The sequence below is a fragment of the Loxodonta africana genome, chromosome 5 (assembly GCF_030014295.1).
Source record: "Loxodonta africana isolate mLoxAfr1 chromosome 5, mLoxAfr1.hap2, whole genome shotgun sequence".
NCBI lineage: Eukaryota > Metazoa > Chordata > Mammalia > Proboscidea > Elephantidae > Loxodonta > Loxodonta africana.
Window position 1 is genome coordinate 42,752,565 of NC_087346.1, and position 21,991 is coordinate 42,774,555.

The 21,991-nt window shown below is 36.5% G+C and overlaps 1 protein-coding gene across 4 annotated transcripts in view; it reads right to left on the reverse strand.

Annotated features, from left to right (window-relative positions):
• Positions 1 to 213: 213 nt before the first annotated feature.
• AIMP1 (aminoacyl tRNA synthetase complex interacting multifunctional protein 1) overlaps positions 214 to 21,991 on the reverse strand; it is a 47,976-nt gene continuing 26,198 nt past the window's right edge. For all 4 annotated transcript variants that reach the window (XM_023548556.2, XM_010590488.3, XM_023548557.2 and 1 more), the window contains 3 exons: positions 17,542 to 17,756; positions 8,294 to 8,462; positions 214 to 465 (listed from right to left, as the gene is read on the reverse strand). In XM_023548556.2, coding sequence (XP_023404324.2) covers positions 299 to 465; positions 8,294 to 8,462; positions 17,542 to 17,756 — 551 coding nt within the window. In that variant the 3' untranslated portion in view covers positions 214 to 298. The remainder of the gene's footprint in view (positions 466 to 8,293; positions 8,463 to 17,541; positions 17,757 to 21,991) is intronic.

Genomic DNA, 21,991 nt, shown 5'->3' on the forward strand with positions numbered 1-21,991 from the left:
TAAAGAAAAAAGAACCTACTAACCAACATCTCCTCCAAAAAAAAATTATCAGAAAACATAGGCCACTTCCTCACTATATTATAAATGATTAAAATATATATATGTATATATAAAGGTATGTTTTCTCATTCAATTTAAAACAATATATAAGAGGTAAAAGATATATAATACCCAAGCCTAGAAGAGAAATAACACAGAAATGAGTCAGTCATATTTTGAGTTATATGTGACAAATATATTCTTTTTAATTGTTATTAAAATTTTCTCCAATGAAATTCAGTAACTGAATCATTTTATTTTATCTGATTCCACTGTTGCTCATAGTTTGAGCCCTGCACACTCCCTTCCCTTTCACCTCAAAGGGGGCTCCTTTGTATGTAGCCACACACTCAGCATTAGTGTAAAGATCAGGCTGGATTTGCTCCCAAATCTTCTTCTTAGGATTCAGCTCCTTGTCAGGCTCTCCTGTTGGAGGAAAGAAAAAAAAAATTACATTGCTAATATTCAAAAATACTTTAAAAATTCTCCACAGAGGTTTTTAATGGATTATCTTGGTAGCAATCCCAAACATTAGACCTGATAAAAATTTTAACATTTACTTTATTTTTATGGTGTCGGCAGTTTATATTCTTGAATAGTAAAATAAAATGAAATAGTTACTGCCATTTCCTTAAGAATGTTAAAAACATTAACTTTTTAACCTTCTAATACATACTTTTGCAGGTAACACAGCTCAAAAATTAATTCCCCAAATTATTAAGAAAAAAAAATAAGGTACTCATTTTATCACATTTGAAAGAATTGTGAAGTAAAAAAATAAGTACATTTTGATGTGCTATATTTTTACACCTGGCAGAAGCAGCCTATGCTTTATTCTATGATTCACTATGCAAAACGAATGACTAGATTGCTCTAGTGCTTAAAGATTTCTTATTAATACTGGAAAATGGCTTAAATGCTGGTGTTACCTAGTTAAATACAATAACTACTTTGGTTTCATTCCATGGCCACTTGTTCTTAAGAGGGAAAGAGACAGCAAGAGTGGCAAGGAGACTAGGACTAGCATTTGCCAAACAATGAGAATGTATGTTTTTGCATGCAAATCATGCAACAATCTTGATACTAATTTTAAATATAAAGAAGAAACTGGGGCTCAGAGAAGACAAGTAAATTACTCAAGGTCAAAGCTGCTCACAAGCAGAGCTTGAATTTGACACCAAAGCCCATGTTCTACAACTGTAACACCTTGCCTCCCAAGAAATTATGCTTTAGAAAAGAACCAAATAACCCTCTTCCATGTGGTAATACTCCTGACCTCTCAATCTATAGTACTGCACACTGTATATGTTATAGAAGACAAATAAGCAGTAGAATATACCTGGTCTACACCAAAAGGCTAATAATACCAAACAATCTCTCTGCTCAATAACAGGGAAGTAGATAATAAAGTTAAATATAAAACAAGGTTAATAGCTGGGGATGTTCAACAACATTTGGGATGAAGACTCAATTCAAGGAACAATGAAGAAAAATAATGTATCTCTTAAGAGTCAGACTTTAAATGGGAAATCATTTTCCTGGAGGTAATCAAAAGAATATTACTAAAATATAATTCAGCAATTATACAACCATAAACCATCTAGGTCTTTTGTCTTTTTTTTCAATGACTCCCAAGTTGAAATCTCTTAGAAATACTTAAAACTTTTAAACATTATCAGAGCTACTTATGTTCTATATTCTGCTTATATCTTTTTATTTAAAATGGTGTTTATTCTCCACTCATACATATATAGGACATAGTAACATTTCGCTCAGTTATACACAGGGTTGCTCTGAGTTGGAAGCAATCTGACAGCACCTAACAACAACAACATACATATACGGGAATAACAACACTGGGTGCAATGGTTGGCCGTGGCGGTTTTTTTTTCTTATTAGCTCTTCAGAGACCACGGAACTGGCAAAAACAAACAAAACTGCCCTATAATATGCAGGTTTTCAAAAATGAGAGGATAGTTAATTGAATGGTATATCTATAAGTATAAAAGCATGGAATGAAACCAAAACCCAAAGACTGACTAGTATAAAAGACAAGTATTAATTTTATCCTCTTAGAAGTACTTGGGAGGACAATAGAAAAACTCTAATTAATAAACAAAAGAGAAACAGAATTACTAATAAATAAAGCGTAATGTAGAGTCATTTGGATTTACAACAAGATTTTTACTTTTTATTTCTAAACGTTCCCTGGTCTCTAAGCATAATCCTACTTTCCGTCTACAGATCACACAGGCAAATGAGTCTTCCAGAATGCTGGAAAGCTAGAGTCAAAGATACTGTTCAGGAAGGCCTGATTTGTGCCCTGCCCCCCACCCCACCCCGTCCCATCTTTTCTCCTTTCCATGTCTAATAAGGACCATACTGACAATGAATTAGTTCAAGAAGCAAGGGTTCCCAGATTCTTATAAATGTTTTTTATTAAGAGCACAGATTGTGTGGGTAAACCCTGCTGAGTGTTGACATAAGCTACAAGTACGAAAAGGTTGTAGTACAGCACAAAATCAAGTTTCTCACATTGGGGAAGATATTGCCTAGTGTAGGAAATAATATTCATAACAACAGAAGATATTGTTAGTATATGCTGGTCACTGCAGTAAGTGCTTTACATATATTTACTCATTTAATCCCTTCAATACCCCATATAAAAAAAACCCAAAAAATACCCCATATAAATACTATTAATTACCCTCAATTTACAGATAAGAAAATTGAGGCAACAAAGGTTATAGCTAAGAACTTAAATATCAGGCAGTTTGTTAAGTGTTTCAAAGTTAAACCTCATAAAACCGATATGGGACAGGTACCCTTTTGATAGATCAAAAAGCTGAGGCTCAGAAATGTTCCCAGGTCGCCCAGCACTTGTGGAACCGGGGTCTGAAATGATTTTAAACTTTCTTCATAAGACTGTAATAATTTTCAAAAAGCAAAGCTTTGAACTAAAATTATACTAGAAACAAAAAAGAATAACCTCCAAAGCTTTACCGTTACTATTAGCACACCAGCGAACCCTGTGAATCATTAAATGAGACAAGGATCATGAAAGTGCTTGGACACATGTTTATTATTAATACTAATGCCAGGAAGACCGGCACTTTCATTACTTTAAGTTAAAGAGATACTATTCCCAATTCTGTAAATTACAATAACTATATGGAAAAAGAGGAAACGCTGGTGGCGTAGTGGTTAAGTGCTACGGCTATTAACCAAAGGGTTGGCAGTTCAAATCCGCCAGGCACTCCTTGGAAACTCTGTGGGGCAGTTCTACTCTGTTCTATAGGGTCGCTATGAGTCGGAATCGACTCGATGACACTGGATTTGGTTTTTTATGTGGAAAAAGGTTACTTTGCAAAGAATTAAAATTATCTTGAAAACAGATGAGCTACCACTACTTTGGAAGATTTTTAGACAAACAAAATTTTGAGATTAAAATTAAAGTCTGTCACATTATGAGCATTGTACGTAAATCACAGAGTCAAAAAGGGCTCAGATGCAGCAATAACATTTTTGTTTACTCAAAATCTTTCTCAACAATATACCTTTTGGTATGGTATAAAAGTTAGTTTGAGATGAGACTTTAAATCACCTCCTATGAAGAACATATCTAATATTTTGAAGAATCTTTTTTATGAACTATATTTTCCAGAGCAGTTGTCAACATTCCTGTCGTACCCTTTTTCTTTTCCTGAATTTTTTTTTGACATGGCTATCCAAAGGGGTAAGTGCTGATAACAACAAAAGTTTCTAAAACTAGAAACTGCAGAGCCTCTGAAATTACTAAACATGTGCCAATACTCACCATTTGGAAATAGTTAACCATATTGTAAGAGAACTAATCACTCCAAGATTATTTTTAGGCTAACACATTCTAAATAAAAAACACAAAGGGAGTATGAAATAGTTCAGAGAGAACAAAGTCCAGAGAAAAACTGTAAAAAGGTGTGATCGCTTTTTCAGCATTTAAAACCTACAAAAAGCAATAAATATCAACTCCTGAGTGCTAGGTATTCACCAGTCTAAATGAAGAACCAGAAACTTCATTTTAATTAGGCCTTCCTTTTGCATAAAATGCTCGTTGATCACCAACTTCCCTGTCACATCTGGTATGGCTGTAATAAGCCCAGCACTGACTCAGTTATTTTATGTTTGAGTAACTAGTCCTTGAACTGTAACAGCTGTTACATTTTAGTTTTTGTACTACAGCTGACAACTTTGCAGATAAGAGGTCAATTAATTTTACAAAGCTATTCAATAGACAAAAGTGGTTTGGTGGTTTGGCAGGAACAATCTTGGTAATAATGAAGGAAAATACTCAGGTCTAGTCTCAAATCACAGTGACCTAATGTGACTGAGTAGATCTGTCCCATAGGGTTTCCTAGGCTGAAAGCTTTCTTTATGGGCACAGACTGCCAGGTATTTTCTCCCATGGAGCAGCTGGTGGGTTTGAACTCCTGACCTTTTGGTTAGTAGCTGAGCACTTAACCACTCAATGGCACACAACAACATTCTCAAATATAACAATTTCTTTGTTTTCCTTAGTATTTTATTAGTAAGTTTCTATTTATTCACCGACCATTTATTGAGCCCCTACACTAATAAGCCAGGCATTATTTTAGGACCTAGGAATACGGTAGTGAATACAAAAAAGAAGAAAAATCTCTGGCTACATTTCAGTGTGGGAAGACAATATATAACATATATTCTATTATACGGTGATAAGTGCTTTGGAGGAAAACAAACCAAAGAAGATGACATTTAAAAGATCTGAATAGACTTAGGGAGTAAGCCAGATAGCCATCTGGGGGAAAAGTCACCAGCAGCTCAGTTGCAGTGAGCAAGGAATAGAGTTGGAGGACAAAAGCTTAGTGAGATGACGGGAGGCCAGATCCGGTAGGCTTGTACGCCATTGTAAAGGCTCTGCATGAAATGCAAAGCTTTTGAATAGTTTTGAGCACATGAGTAATATAATCTGACCTATATTTTAAAAGCATTACTCTGGCTGCTGGAGTATAATAGATTGAAGCGGGAAAGGCCAAAAGCAAGGAGATCAGTTAGGAGGCTTTTGCAATTACCAGTTCAAAGATATTAGTGTCAAAACCAGGGTGGTAGTAGTAGAGATGGTAAGAACGATTTCAGATATGTTCAGAAGGTAGAACAAATAATGTTTTCAGAAGGAGAAGATATAGGTACGAGAAAAATAAAAAGTAGTTAAGCATGACTCATATGCATGTGAAAAGTTGGACAATGAAAACGGAAGACAGACAAAGAATTGATGCATGTGAACTGTGGTGTTGGCGAAGAATATTGAATATACTGTGGATTGCCAGAAGAATGAACAAATCCATTTTAGAATAAATATAACCAGAATTTTTTTTTTAGAGGAGAGGATGGCAAGACTTCCTTCACTTACTTTGGACATGTCGTCAGGAAAGACCAATCTCTAGAAAAAGACATCATGATTGGTGAAGTAGAGGGTCAGTGAAAAGGAGGGAAATTCTCAATGAGATGGATTGACACAATAGCCAAAGCGATGGACTCAAACACAGCAGTGGTCATAAAAATGGCACAGGACCAGGTAACATTTCATTCTGTTAGACATAAGCTCACTATGAGTTGGAGCCAACGTAACAAGCACGATTTCAAAAGTTTTGTCCTAAGTACCTGGGAGACTAGAGCTGCCATCAATGGAATTGGAAACACTCTAAAGAAAAGGAATTCTAAGGGGAATACCGGGACATGTCAGCAGAGAAATTCTGTAGGCAGCTGAATAAATGACTAGATAAAATCACCTAAGGAATGAACATGAAAAGAAAAAGAGAGGAGGCCGAGGACTAAAGCCATAGGCACTTCAATGTTAAGAGGTCATGAAGATGAAGAAGAATCATTAAAGGAGATGAGAAGGGCAGCCAATGAATTAGAAGAATCCTAAGGGGGGTGTGATACCAGAAGCCAAGTTATCTAAAAAGAGGACTGAGAACTAGCCATGGATTTAGCTACAGGGAGGTTACTGGTGATCTTGACCAGTTTAGGTGAAATGGTGGGGGAAAGAAACCTGGCTGAAACAGGTTTTAAGGAAACAGAAGGATCATCAATCAAATACAAATTTTTTTTTTAAAGGAATAAATGGACCCAAAAGTTAAACACTCTTGCATATTATATACCCTTTGTGATTAGCTCTTAATTTTCATTATTAAAAATGTCAATATCAGTAGGAATAAATGTGATCTTGGAAGTTAAAAAATTTGAATGCAAATTTTCATTTATTATTAGACAATGAATAGCAGATTCTCATAAAAAAAAAAACTGTCATTGCCTTTGTTTCCTAGCTGTAACATTGTTTTCAAACTATTTTTGCTTGGTGCTTTAGGGAACAGTCATCATATTTAAACAGTAAAATTTATAGGTTCACACATTTAAAACTTAATGTGGGGTGGGGGGGGGAGGATTTTATGCACTGTCATAAAAATATCTGGTACCTTCTAAGCTCTATGCAAGTTTTTGGCTTTGCAGTTGGTGAAAATAGCTGTTAAGTGCAAAAGCCTTTTCAAGGCCAATGGTTAAGTACTCAGCTGCTAACCAAAAGATCAGTGGATTGAACCCAACAGCCATTCCATGGGAGAAAAGACCAGGCGATCTGCTCCTGTAAAGACTACAGCCTGGGAAACCTTATGGGGCAGTTCTACTCTGTCCTACAGGATAGCTATGAGTCAGAATAAACTTGTCGGCACACAACAACAACGAATGATCCCAGCACCTAAAGCCATGCATCAGGTTTCTTTGAGAAATAATTCAGACTGGGATTTTCCCAAAACTCAATTTTATCAAAAAAGGTTCTTAAAGCACATACCATTATGGTTGACAAGCTACTGAGGGCTCAACATATATACATGCATTCAAAGTCATGGACACTTGGGAAAAAAAACCCATGTTTTAGATTAGTCTACTTTTGATTAAGAGGGATAGATGAGTTTCAAGGAATCAACCCATGCTCTCATATATATTTTCTATCTTATTACACCAATGTTAAAATTTTTCATATTCTAATATTCTATTAAATACAGTCAATATACCAGAAACCAAACCCATTGCTGTCCAGTTGATTCTGACTCATAGTGACTCTAAAGGACAGAGTAGAATGGCTCCATAGGGTTTCCAGGCTGCAATCTTTACGGAAGGAGCCCTGGTGACACAGTGGTTAAGCACTCAGCTGCTAACCAAGAGGTCAGTCGTTCAAACCCACCAGCTGCTCTGTGGGAAAGATGTGGCAAAGTCTGCTTCCATAAAGATTACAGTCTTGGAAACCCTATGGGGCGGTTCTACTGTATGCTATAGTTCTACAGGGTCCCTATGAGTCGGAAACCACTTGAACAACAGACTAATCTTTAAAAATATGCCTACATAATCTCATCAGCCTCACTTTCCCATTAAAACGCCACTGTTTCTATAAATATGCCTCCAAATCAGTTCTGACTTTTGAACTTAATTCTACTTGTTAATCCAATTTATTTTTGCCTTTCCCATTACTCCAGTCAAATAAACATCCTTTAAACAAATGCAGTCTTTTGTTGTTCTTATGAGGTCCTCCCCCTTTTATGAAAGAAATATTTATTCTACATCTGTCAAGCATCCTTTCTTTTCTTCTTCAAAGACCTATTTAAAGAAGCTTTCTCACGCATTATGAAGCTTCATGTGTCTCAGGAGCATTTCTACCGGAGAATACAAACGTGAAATGAAACTTCCTTTTAAATTATTAAAATAAATGTGAATTTCAATTCAAAGATTTCTCCTCTATATCCTAAAATCAACTAAAACCATTTGCAAGTATATTATTAAATGGGTATAGAGAATTATGCATCTTTCCCCCATGTATGAAATTTTCATCTCTGTGCCTTTCTGTGCTGCCTTCTGAGGTAATCTGCAACTTAAATGATCTTGTAGTACAATTGGTTTGTTCTCTGCACATGTCACCATTTTCTGCTATGCAGGTATTAGCATTATTATCTTACTTGGGGCAGACTCAGCTATTCATGTCATGTCTGCATTCTCGGGTAGGAGAGTGGTTTGATGCATGTGTTCAAAATGTGCCATCTTAAGCCAATCTTACTAATCATTAATAGTGATTTAATGTAAACCCTTGTGATTCATACATGGGATTGGTTTTAACCTTAAATATTAAGCACTGCTTTGATAACAATGATTTCCAAACTATTTGAAATAATTGCTAATAAATACTCACCAGGGAAAGCATCAAAAGTGATTCTGTCTCCAGGAACAGACCCATTAGGAGGAGCCAAGATTTCAATCTTCTCTGGTGAACTAGCACACATCAACATTGCCTGAGACAGCACTCCCCTCATCCTTGCAGGTTTCAGGTTACAAAGTAAAATCACCATCCGATTTTGCATCTGTGTGAAACATAAACTGGTGATTAACGATGCACGGAGATTTAAAATAATCTTAACTAGCATACATTAAAGTACACCTAATGTTAAATATCAAACGTTCAAATGTTCTTTTGTGGATTTATGTCTGTGTTCTATATATTGTTGTTTTGAAGTCTTACTTAAACATGAAAACAAACTAGACAAATTTCTAAACTGACAATACATTATGGATGAAAGAGTAAAGGAACATTTTAGGTACAAACTATTGAACGGGAAACTAATTTGCTCTGTAAACTTTGACCTAAAGCACAATAAAAATAAAATAAAAAAAAGACCACAGGCCTCAGAGTTAAGCATTTATTGAGAGAATATATTAAAAAAAATAACCAAGTGAAAGTGACTTGGTTTTGAATTTCAGCTGCCATTCCCTGGCAATGGCAATGCATAAAGTTGGCTTCCTTACAAAGTGAAGGAAATAATTTTGAACTTAAAGGGCTGTCAGAAGGATTAAATCATAACAAGTATCTAAAGCATTTAGCCAAGTGTTAACACTAACTAAAATAAATGCACAACCACTTTCCCTATGAATTTAGTATAAAAATTCTAGTTATTTACTAATACTATGCAAGAGTCATTTTCTAATTTAGAAACTGCATATTCACCATTTAACAATTCAAACATTATGCACACTGATTTATATTTAGGGCTATTTCAGTAATTTACTATAAAAAGTGGATAGAAATTTCTTTAATTTTCAAAGGTTGAAACGTCTTGACTATTTTTCTCCAACTAGCAAAAATAAGGAATATAGTTCTTTAAATTCTTTCAACAGCTTTAATATAAAGTAACAGCAGAGAACTATCACTGCTGGGGGGAAAAAGACATTCTAGATAAAAGATGCTTTTATAAATAAATGTTACATGGAAATTGACTAAAAAAAAAAAAAAAAAGGCCTAAGACATTCAAAAGGCCTCCTTTTAGGGGTCTTAAAAATATTCCTCTTCAAATACAAATAACTTGAAATGCTACATATATGAAAACTTAAAAAAAGAGCTTACAGTAAATATGAGTAAGAAAAACAACCGGGTTAGCTAGATGTAATCCTAAAACGGCCTTTTCCTTAGAAAAATACACAAAGCTACAAAATTTGGTACTAAATTTGGAGGCTGAGTGCCCCTACTGTACAGAATACTTTATTAGTACTATCTTGATGGGTTAGATGCCAGTATTAACAGCTTTTCTTACGGCTCTGTAGTACAGCTTCTGGAAGAGAAGACTCAGGCAACTTATGAGAACAGAAAAGGTGTTGTTGTTTGTTGTTGTCAGGTACCATTGAGTTGAAAGGTAAAGCCCTAATAAGGAGGGAGTTTTTCAATTTGAGCTTGCTCAAGATAAGTAGTTCTTTCTTCCAGGGTTCCTTTGGAACCTAACTTCAAAAGGAGTTATGAAGGAATCCTGGTCCCATGCCAAATGAATGTTTAAAAGAAAAGCATACACGTATACCAAGTCTATTTTCTTTTATAAGGAGCCCTGGTAGTACAACGGTCAAGCGATCCAAAAGGCTGGCAGTTCCAACACACCCTGCTGTTCCATGGGAGAGAGACCTGGTTATCTCCTTCCTTAAAGATTATAGCTAAGAAAACCCTATGGAGCAGGTCTACTGTCCTATGGGGTTGCTATGAGGTGTAATCGCCTCAGTAGCACCCAACAACATCACCTCTTTTGTAAGTAAGGAAAAATTAGATAATCTCAATTCCATCTTTCAACAGAGGAGCCAGACTGATTCTGTTGAAATGTGAGGCAGACCATATTACTCCTTTGCTTAAAAATCATCCAAGAGTTTTCCATTCACCCAGAATAAAGTCAGTCTTTACAATGATCTGTAAGAGACTATATCATTTGGCACCTTATCTCTGAGTTTGCCTCCTGTGACTGTCTTTATTCTTCTCTAGGCACATTAGCCTCCCAGTGTTCCTTGAACATACCAGGCATACATCTGCCTCAGGGCCATTGTACTTGCTGTTCCTGCTGCCTGACATGCTCGGCTCCCAGTCAGACACATGACTGGCATTCTTCATTGTCTTAGATTTTCACTTACATGTCACTTTATCTATGAGGCCTTTGCTGGCCATTTTATGTAAAATGGCAACATCTCCCTGGTCTTAACATCTCTTAGATTTTCCCTGCTTATTTTTCTCTTGGCACTTATTACTATTTAACATACTATATATTTACTTATATACTGACAATTTTCTGATGCCCCCATAGAAATGTAAGCTTCATAAAGGCAGATTTTTTTTTTGTTTTGCTTTGTTTTAATTCACTTCTGTATCCACTGTGTCTAAGGAGCTCTAGTGGAGCTAGTTAAGCACTCGATTGGGAACTGAAAGGCTGGCAGTTAGAATCTACCAGCCACTCCCTGGGAGAAATGACCTGGCAATCAGCTTCTGTAAAGAATACAGCCTAGGAAACCGTAAGGGACACTTAGTTCTACTCTGTCCTATAGGATTACTATGAGTCAGAATCAACTGGATGGCATACAACAACATCTGTGTCTAGGATAGTGCCTGGTACACTGCAGGTGCCCCTAAGTATCTGCATGCAGTAAGAATGAATGAATGTACGAATTTGTTCAAATTCACAAAGCCAGAGCTGACAATAAACAGAAGGGCAGAGTCCTCTTAATGTTGATGCCCAAATTCTTTTCAATATGCAGTATCTACAAAACACTGTGAGGGAGAAAAAAATTGGTAGGTGATTCAAACTAATATAAAAGACATCTAGAAAGGGCAAACTAAAACCATTATTGTCATTGATTCTTCTCACTGTCATTAAAAATATATATATATATTTTAATGTTTTTTTACTTTTTATGATCAGGAACTGATGGTACTGAAGGAAGAAGTCCAAGCCGCTCTGAAGGCACTGGCGAAAAACAAGGCTCCAGGAATTGATGGAATATCAATCGAGATGTTTCAACAAACAGATGCAGCGCTGGAGGTACTCACTCGACTATGCCAAGAAATATGGAAGACAGCTTCCTGGCCAACTGACTGGAAGAGATCCGTATTTATGCCTATTCCCAGGAAAGGTGATCCAACCAAATGTGGAAATTATAAAACAATATCATTAATATCAAATGCAAGCAAAATTTTACTGAAGATCATTCAAAAACAGCTGCAGCAGCATATCGACAGGCAACTGCCGATTTTAGAAGACGACGTGGAACCAGGGATATGACTGCTGATATCAGATGGATCCTGGCTGAAAGCAGAGAATACCAGAAGGATGTTTACCTGCATTTTATTGACTATGCAAAGGCATTAGACTGTATGGATCATAACAAATTATGGATAACATTGTGAAGAATGGGAATTCCAGAACACTTAATTGTGCTCATGAGGAACCTTTACACAGCTCAAGAGGCAGTTGTTCGGATAGAACAAGGGGATACTGATTGGAAGACTCATTAACAACCTGCATTATGCACATGACACAACCTTGCTTGCTGAAAGTGAAGAGGACTTGAGTTGACACCTTTGAATTGTGGTGTTCGGGAAGAATACTGAATATACCACAGACTGCCAAAAGAACGAACAAATCTGTCTTAGAAGCAGTACAACCAGAATGCTCCTTAGAAGCAAGGATGGAGAGACTGTGTCTTGTATATTTTGGACATGTTTTCAGGAAGGATCAGTCCCTGGAGAAGGACATCATACTTGGCAAAGTACAGAGTCAGCGGAAAAGAGGAAGACTCAACTAGGTTGGATTGACACAGTTGCTGCAACAATGAGCTCAAGCATAACGATTTTAAAGATGGTGCAGAACGGGCAGTGTTTTGGTCTGTTGTACGGAAAGTTGCTATGAGTCAGGACCAACTCGACAGCACCTAACAACAACAACAACAAAAATACTTTTGAAAACCATTTAATTCTTCAAGAAAGTAAATGCAGAACTCAAAAATAAAGGAAGAGTAAGGAAGAAAGTTATGTTGAGGTTGGCTCTTGAAAGCTTACAAAGAAAAAAACAACATCATGGAGTATCAATCTGGTTTTAAAGCAGTTATCATGAAAGGTCAAAATAATATGCCACCACCACTTTTTGCATATCCTAAATACCCAGCTCTTTTTCTACTATGAAAATGATTAAATTTTGAATAGGGAGTAATATAAACTGTAGCCATGATTTGTCTTCTAATACTGTTCCGTAAAATCACCTTTGTAGCGCTATACCATCTAAAGAGAAGAAAAGCTGGGATTTTAAACTCTGACCTCTTTCTCACTACCAGCTTCTTTCATGAAACATCAATTAAATAAACAAAAGAGAAGGAAAGAAAAGCCAACATATAACAAATTTAATGCCAAAAATCAGCTTCACTATCCTAAATTTCATTTATGAATGATACTACTACTTATACAGATCTGTTTATAGTATTACATGAAATAGCATTCGTTAAAAAAAAAAAAAAAATCACAGTTTAAGGTATAAAGTACTTCAAAAACAAAAGCCTTAGTTATCAGTAGTATCATCACTATCCTTTCATCATAGAATTTAAGTATTCCTTGATTTTTTAATCACTGTTATATAAATCCAGAGAGCACTAATAGAAAAGGGAAGTTTTATTTGTATGTAACTCGAGTATATGCGTACTTAAGGAAAAAAAGGAGAGAGGATCATGGAGGTCAAATTGGCAATTTTAATGTTTTTTTTTTAAATTATTCATTAAAAACTGGATGTTTTATCTTGTGTTGCTACTTAATACAGGTTTCTCCAACTATCCGAAAGTAAAGCACGCCTGTGAAACCTTTTGTAAACTGAAATGGCATAAAGCGAAGCAGCAAACACCATTAATTTAAATGGGAAAATTTTTTCAGCAGTCCCAGACCCAAAAAATAACCTACCAAATCATACCAAATAACACATAAAACCTAAAATAACACTAAAATAAAGTGTTTGTACTCACAGTTCAAAGCTGTGGCAGCTTAATGCTGAGAAGCTGAGTGTAGTGCCTCACTTGCTGTAAAACAAACGCTAAATGCAAGTTTTGCTTTTCACCTTTTTTCCTAAAAGTGAAAATCCTCTTAGGATTTCTTTCAGCAAGCAAAAACAGACACTAATGTAGGTCTTTCGTAAAAGCAAACTTTCAAAAATAAAGGGATACATGTAGTTTAAAATATATATGTGTTTGAGTATAGAAATTATATATAGAAGCTGTAGTGTATGTGTGTATATTTAAACTATTTAGAAACTACAGTGTATATACATATACAGCCACATACATACATATATATAAAGTATACACACACACACGCAAACCTGTTCCTGTCAAGTCAATTCCGACCCATAGTGATCCCATGGGGCAGAGGAGAACTGCCCCATAGGGTTTCCAAGGAACAACTGGTGGATTTGAACTGCTGCACTTTTGGTTAGCAGCTGAGCTCTATAACCACTGAGCCACCAGTGCTCCTTACATATATACATATTACATATACATACATAGTTTCTCTCGCACTCTGTATGTAAAATGTGTGTATGTGTGTGTGTATGTGTTTCTGAAGAAGCCCTGGTGGCACAGTGGCTAACGTGCTCGACTGCTAATTGAAAGGTCCGTTGTTTGAACCCACCAGCCATTCCATGGGAGAAAAATGTGGCAGTCTGCTTCCATAGAGACTTAAAGCCTTAGAAACCCTACAGGGAAGTTCTATTCTATCCTACAGGTAATGGGATATCTCTCTCTCTATATATATACACACACATATATATACATAAACACGTATATATAAAATATATATATGCATATATACATATAAAAAACCCAACATTGCCATCTAGGTGATTCTGACTGATAGCGACCCTATAGGACAGAGAAGAACTGTCCCATAGGGTTTCCAAGGAGTGGCTGGTGGATTCCAAGTGCTGATCTTTAGCAGTCTGAGCTCTTAACTGTGCCACCAGGGATCCATATATGTATACATATTACATATGTGTACATATGTATACAGATACAGTTTCCCAAACAAAAAACAAAACTAAAGCATTTAAAAAAGAGAAAAAAATGATACATCTTTTCTTCCTTTTATCCTCTTAATTTACACATCTTTCATAGTTTTTAGTGGTTTGATTCCTCCTTTTTGTAGAATTCACTGCATTGAATCTAATTCAACTAATTAATATTGGCTCATGAGTCAGAAGATGGCGCTAGGTTTCATGTCTTATGTTCACTTGATACAAAATTAAAATGAAAAAAACAAGTAAAAACTGGTGGAAAGTGACATGTATGCAGAAGTAATTTTATTTTTTAATATATTTGGTTGTTGTTGAGAATATACACAGCAAAACATATACCAATTCAACTATTTCTACACGTATAACTCAATGACACTGATTACATTCTTTGAGTTGTACAAGCATTCTCACCCTCCTTTTCTGAGTTGTTCCTCCGTCATTAACTCACTACTCCCTAATGTTCCAATCTAATCTTTCGAGTTGCTGCATATAGATAGTTCCTAAAAGAGCATAATGCTCAAGGTAGACATTTTTTGCTAGTTAAGCAAAAGTATTTAAATAAGATTTGTGTTTTAGGTGAAAGTTTACACAGCAAAATAGGTTCCCCTTTAACAATTTTTATACAAATTGTTCGGTGCCATTGGTTACAATTTTTATATTGCATCGGCATTTTTGTTATGCCCATTCTTTTTGTTCTGTTCCCATTGATCTAGCTTCCCTTCCCCTCTTTACCTTCTCACCTTTGCTTTTGGGTAAATGTCGACCATTTAGTCTCATATATTTCATTGTTGAAGGGAACACATTTCTCATGGGTAACGTGTTTATTTTATAAGCCAATCTATTATCTGGCTGGAAAGTGACCTACAGAAAATAGCTTTGATTCCATGTTCAAATGCTGCCTTACAGTAATAGTTGTCAGGGGTTCATCTAGTCTCTACTGGTCCAGTAGGTCTGCCCTTTTTCAGGAATTTGAGTTTTGTTCTACATTTTTCTTGTCTTCTAACTGGGACCTTCTATTGTTTCCCTGGTCAGAAAGGTCAGTAGTGGTAGCCAGGCACCATCCAGTTCTTCGGTCTCAGGTTAGAAGAGGCTGTGATTCATGTGTGCTATTAGTCCTACGGATTAGTTTCTTCTTTGAGTCTTTGATTTATTCTTGTCATGGATTGAATTGTGTCCTCCCAAAAATATGTGTCAACTTGGTTGGGCCATGACTCCCAGTATTGTGTGGTTGTCCTCCATCTTGTGATTGTAATTTTCCATTGAAAGGATTAGGGTGGGACTGTTATACCACCTTTACTTAGGTCACCTCCCTGATTCAAGGTAAAGGGAGCTTCCCTGGGGTGTGGCCTGTACCACCTTTTATCTCTCAAGAGATGAAAGGGAAACAAGCAGAGAGTTGGGAACCTCATACCACCAAGAAAGCAGCACCAGGAGCAAAAGCTCTTTGACCAGGGAAAGATTGAGGACAAGGACCTTCCTCCAAAGCGGACAGAGACAGAAAGGCTTCCCCCCGGAGGTGACGCCTTGAATTTGGACTTTTAGCCTACTTTACTGTGAGGAAATAAAACTTCTCTTTGTTAAAGCCATTCACTTGTGGTATTTCTGTTATGGCAGCACTAGATAACAAACAATTCTCTTTTGCTCCATATGAGTACAGACCAATGCCAATAGTTGTATCTTAGATGGCTGCTTGCAAGCTTTTAAGACCCTCGACACTACTCACTAAACTACGATGTGGAACATTACCTTCATGAACAATGTTATGCCAATTGACTAAGTTGTCCCCCAAGTATTGCCTGGTTTTAAGAAGATTTCAGGGGATATTTTTGATTAAAGGTTTAAAGATTATCTCAGAGCAATAGTTTCAGAGGTTTATTTAGCCCCTTTGGCTCCATAAGGAGATTTGAAATTCTGTTCATTTTCTACATTTTGATCAGAATTCTGCTATAGAATCTCTGATCAAAATTTTCAGTATAATGGCACCTATAGTTTGTGCATTTTTGTGCATATATATTACACTTCGTTGGTTTACAAGGAATGAAAAACATAAAGCAGAATGAGCATGAAGAAAGACTGTTAATAAAAACCCCAAATTGAGCCCAAATTGACAGACTCATCTGAGCCATGGGAAATTTCAAAAAGTCACTGACCATGTAGAATGGAAATTATCCAAATTAGATAAACAGGAAGAAAGGAGACATGGTGGAGACACAGTGGTCATAAAATTGCATAAACCCTTTTTGTGACAAAACATTTGTTAACCATGAATTCATTTAAAATTTACCCACTGCAAAGAATTTAACTTTAATTTCCCTTGCTTCCTGAGAGAGAACTGTAAAACTTCAGAGTTTCCAGAGCAGTTGAGGTGCCTTATTGTTTTTAAACCTACACCTTTTAAAGACTACACCTGAGGGTTTGTGCAAATGAATAAAGGGCTGGCCAGGCCACAGAGACCACCTAGTTACCTGACGTCAGCTGATCTCAGAAAGAGGGGTATGATGCAATCGATCACGTTAAGATCAACCAATGGTTAATTTTCTACTCTATTTCTTTTCCATTCTTCCTTAAAACCTCATTGTAACTAGCCTATGGGGACCCTCCTGTTTTCCTTCTGAACTGGAGAGGCGTACCTGTATGCATAAAGATTAATGGCTCAAATAAACCTTTTGATATTAAAAAAAAAAATTTTTTTCAGTAATGGTAGCTGGGCACTATCCAGTTCTCATCTCATGGCAAAGGAGGCAATTAGCCACAAATTCCACATCTTCCTCCCATTCCTGGCTCTCCTTCCCCTGTTGCTCCAGGCAAATAGAGACCAATTGTCATGCCTTGGATGGCTGCTTGCAAATTTCTAAGACCCCAGGCACTACAAAACAAACTAGAAAGTAAGAAGAGAAGCACTAAACAAGTTACTAGGCCAATTAACTGGGATGTTCCAAGAAATCATGACCCTAAACCTCCAAACTAAGGAACCAAATCCCATGAGGTTTTTGGTTATACATAAGCAGCCTCAACAGCTAATCCTTTTTGTTGTTGTTGTAAATATATATCATACACTTTTGCAAGTTCACCTTTTTGTAGGTGTACACATTACCTGTTCTAGAGGAACATGATTCACCAGGCCACTGACAACTGTTCTTGGGGCTGTTTCTCCAACATCTACTTCTTCTACATACAAAGAATCTGCATCAGGATGTTTTTTGGCAGTCATGATACAACCAATTCGAAGATCTAGACGGGAAACGTCTATTGGCTTAGAGTCAGCACTTCCTGCTACTGACTGCTGTTGTTTTTTCTCTTTCTTCTCTCCTAAAAAATATTTATGTATAGGTAAACATAATAAAGCAACAGTATGGGTTGAGCAAATGGTTATGTGCTGGACTGCTAAGTGAAAGGCTGGCAGTTCAAACCACACAGAAGCACTTCAAAAGATAGGCCTGGTAATCTGCTTCCAAAATGTCACTGCCTTGAAAACCCTACGAAGCAGTTCTACTCCGCACACACAGGGTCACCATGAATCGGAATCAACTGAAGGGCAACTAACAACCACACTACAAAAAAACGATGGTATCCATATTTACGAGCTAAAAAAAAAAGTTTACCTCCAACCTTCACTTAAATAATAGTAACAAAGAAAGTATTATTCAAGTCATAACATCTTGAGCCCTATTTTAACTATTTCTCTGTTGAATAACTGTCTATACCTCTAGCTAAAGACACAGAACACAGGCTGACAAATTATGACTCATGGGCCAAATGCAGCCTATTGTCAGCTTTTGTAATTAAAGTTTTATTCTAACACTCAACCATGCTCTTTGTTTACATACTGTCTATGACTGCTTTCACACTATGGCAGAGTTGAGTAGTTGTAACAGAGAACTGATGGCTAGTAAACTCTAACATATCTACAATATGGCCCTTTATAGAAAACATTTGTCTGAAACATCCTTTAAAATCTTTTACTGTGATTCTTCAGAGGGTGAAGAATCCTTGATTTAGAAAGAACACCATTATCACTAGGCAACTGAAGGAATGAACTACAGTGAAGTACAATTCTACTGATTAAATGTTTCCCTTATCAGTTATATACACAAATATGTACACAGTAAATTTATCTATTTCTTAGTATTTCCCTGAAGCAATTCATTTGTAGGACCGTAGGTCTGTCCACAGCAACTATTTGAGGGGAGAATATTTTACTTTATTTTTAATAATCCTATTTTTATTTATATGCTGACAATGTAACTTTTTTTAATTGTGGTGAAAATATACACATCAAAACATTTACCAGTACAACAACTTTCACATTTACAATTCAATGACACTGATTATATTCTTCAAGTAGTGCAACCACTACTGTTATCTTTCACCAAATTATTCTACCACCATTCACATAAACATAATGCTCCCTAAGCAAAGACCTCCCCTTTTCCTCTCCCTCCCCACACCCTGGTAATCACTAATATTTTTTGGTTTCTATATGTTTGCTTATTTCATATAAATGTGATCACACAGTATTTGTCCTTCTGCGGCTTATTTCGTTCAGCATAATGCTTTTAAGGATCATCACTGTTGTGGAATCAGGACTTCATTTCTCTTTATGGATAAGTAATATTCCATTGTATGCACACACCACACTTTGTTCATCCATTTATCTGCTGATGGACACTTCAAATGTTTCCACATTTTGGCTACCATGAAAAGTGCTGCAGTAGACGTTGACCTACAGGTTTCTCCTTGTGTTCTGTAACTCTTATTAACATGATTACTTTAGCCACTCAGTCAAAATGCCTCCTGTCACAGAGCAGAAAGCAAAGAGGGTTCACAGTCCTAAGTTTACATTTGACTTCTCTGGAAGAAAAGAACTTAGACTCAAAACAAAAACATTTTTTACCAAAATTTTTTAAACCAATTTACCAATCTGTAGGGCAGAGATAAGCTACTGTAGCTTGGAAACATTCCTTCTCATCTGTATCTTTGTTTAATATTTGAACAAATATGTACTGAGTGCTACACATTGGCATTGAGTCGATTCTAACTCTTAGCAGCCTTAAAGGATGGAGTAGAACTGCCCCACTGAGTTTCCAAAGAGTAGCTGGTGGATTTGAACTTTTGGTTAGCAGCCAAGTTCTCAACCACTGCACTACCAGGACTCCCACTGAGTGCGAAGGCATTGAAAATAAAAAGGATGAGTGGCCCACGCTGTCAAGGCAGTCAAACTCCCTTTTAAGGAAGATAGACATGTATATAATGAATATTTGGTAACCATTACATACACAAAGAAATATAGAAGCACAGAGAATAATTTTGCATGAAGCAGGAAAGGAGGAGTCTGTGTAACAGACATTCACAATTTATAGAAATGTTGTTTACAAAACAGTAGGTACAGTTAGTTTAAAATATGGGACAAGGTTTAATCTCAGTAGTAAATAAAAAAAAAGATGCCATTTTCTATCTAACAAATTAGCAAAATTCTTTTCATGTGCAAAAATTCAAATGACACAGAAATATGTATACATACACACACATATATATAATTTCTTATATATAAACTATACATAAGATTACTATAAGAAAACACAGTAAAAACTTAATAGGAGTAATCTTTGAGTAACAAACTATACATTTACTTTAAACTATTACAGTACAAACAATATATCTGTACCTCAACTTTAATCTATTCCTTAGGCATTTGAAACACCTTAATCAAGAATCTGGAGCCCCAGAGGTGTAGTGGTTAAGAGACTGGATGCTAAATAAAAGGTCAGCCGTTCAAATCTACCACCTACTCCTTGGAAACCCTATAGGGCATTCTACTCTGTCCTACAGGGTTGTTCTGAGTCAGAATGGACTCGATGGCAATGGGTTTGGTTTGTTTTAGGTAATCAAGAATCTATATTCCAGAGGTAAACACAAATGTTAAAATCTACATAAAGAGCTTTGTTAATTGCCATAAGGAATTTTAGAAATAATGCTTTACTGGCAAAATGAATGATGCTCAAGATATGTGGTGGTATAGAAAGACAGTATGAACGCCACGGTCCACGCATAAACAGAATTTTAGCATATGGCAATCCTAGCCGCCAAACACCTATGAAACAGTCCTCCACACCTGAGCTGTCCAATTAGGCAACCACTAATTACACGTAATGGTTAAGTGTAATGGTTAAGTGTTACGGCTGCTAGCCAAAGGGTCAGCAGTTCGAATCTGCCAGGCACTTCTTGGAAACTCTATGGGGCAATTCCACTCTGTCCTATAGGGTCACTATGAGTCACAGTCGATGGCAGTGGGTTTTTGGTTTTAATTACATGTGGCTATTTAAATTAAAATGATTAAAACTAAGTCAAAAGTTCATTCTTTAGTGACACTAGCCACGTTTCAAATGCTCAACAGCCACAGAGGCTATGGGCTAACAGTATTAGATAACGCAGATAGAAAACATCAGTATCATAACAAAAAATTCCATTTGAGAGCTGTTCTAGACCTAGAGATCCATCTTGGTCTTGTGTGCTTCCCCCCCCTGCCCCCAAAACACACACTTGAAGGAGGACCTTGTTGCCTCATCTGACTTGAAGGCTGACTAATCCTAGTAGTCAGAATGAAAGTGCTTTCTCCTTTCAGAACAGAAAATACGAGCTTCACCAAATTTACAAGAACAGGCTGTGTGACTGTGTCTACTTAATAAATATTTATAAAGTGGGAGAATTTAGTCTGATTTGCTTTCATTGTAACCATAAAACTTAGTGTGAAGCTGTGTGGGAGAGGATGTGCAGCCTCCACCTACTTCTAACTGACAGAGCTTACTGATATTTATACCAGAAGGAACTGACAAGTGCTAGCTGCCAAATTGGCTTAGGTTAGATCACAAATGCCTCAACCATTTTATATTTTCCCCCAAATTTTAAATGTGTTTAAGTCTTATGACAGGTATGCAAAAAGAATTATAAAACCACTTTTGAGGCATATATGAGGAAATGCAGTTAGTAAGAAGTGGGAAACAGATTCATGGCTAAGGTAAAAAGCGAGACCAATTTACGATTAAAAAAAGTGGCTTTAGCAAGTTAAAGGATAAATTGGAAAGATGAGGCTGTAACATTAATTCAGATGAAAGATCATGAGAACTTGAACTAAGACAGCACCTCATGAAATGGCAGAGCAGCGCTGGGCTCTAGATATGTTCTCATGATAGGAATTATAGGATACTGTGGCCAAGTAGATGTGAACATTGAGGGAGGAAAGCAGGTTAAGAATGACTGTAAGATTTCTAGTGTGGTTGCCTAAGTAGACGGTGATACTCTTTTCTAAATTTCAGCTCTTATGGGTTCCTGAAACCTTAACACCCCTGTGCTTAGTTCAGACATTCTGCTTTGTCTAGAATGTCCTTTTCCTGTCTTCACAATCTGGTCCTAGGTTAAGTTTCTACCCTTGCCTTCTTGGACACCACCTCCCAAATATACAGCAAAGTTCATTCATACCAAACTATGTATGGATCCTTGCACCTAACCTCTATTTTCTATGTTTTTACTTATGTTGGTCCCTAGAA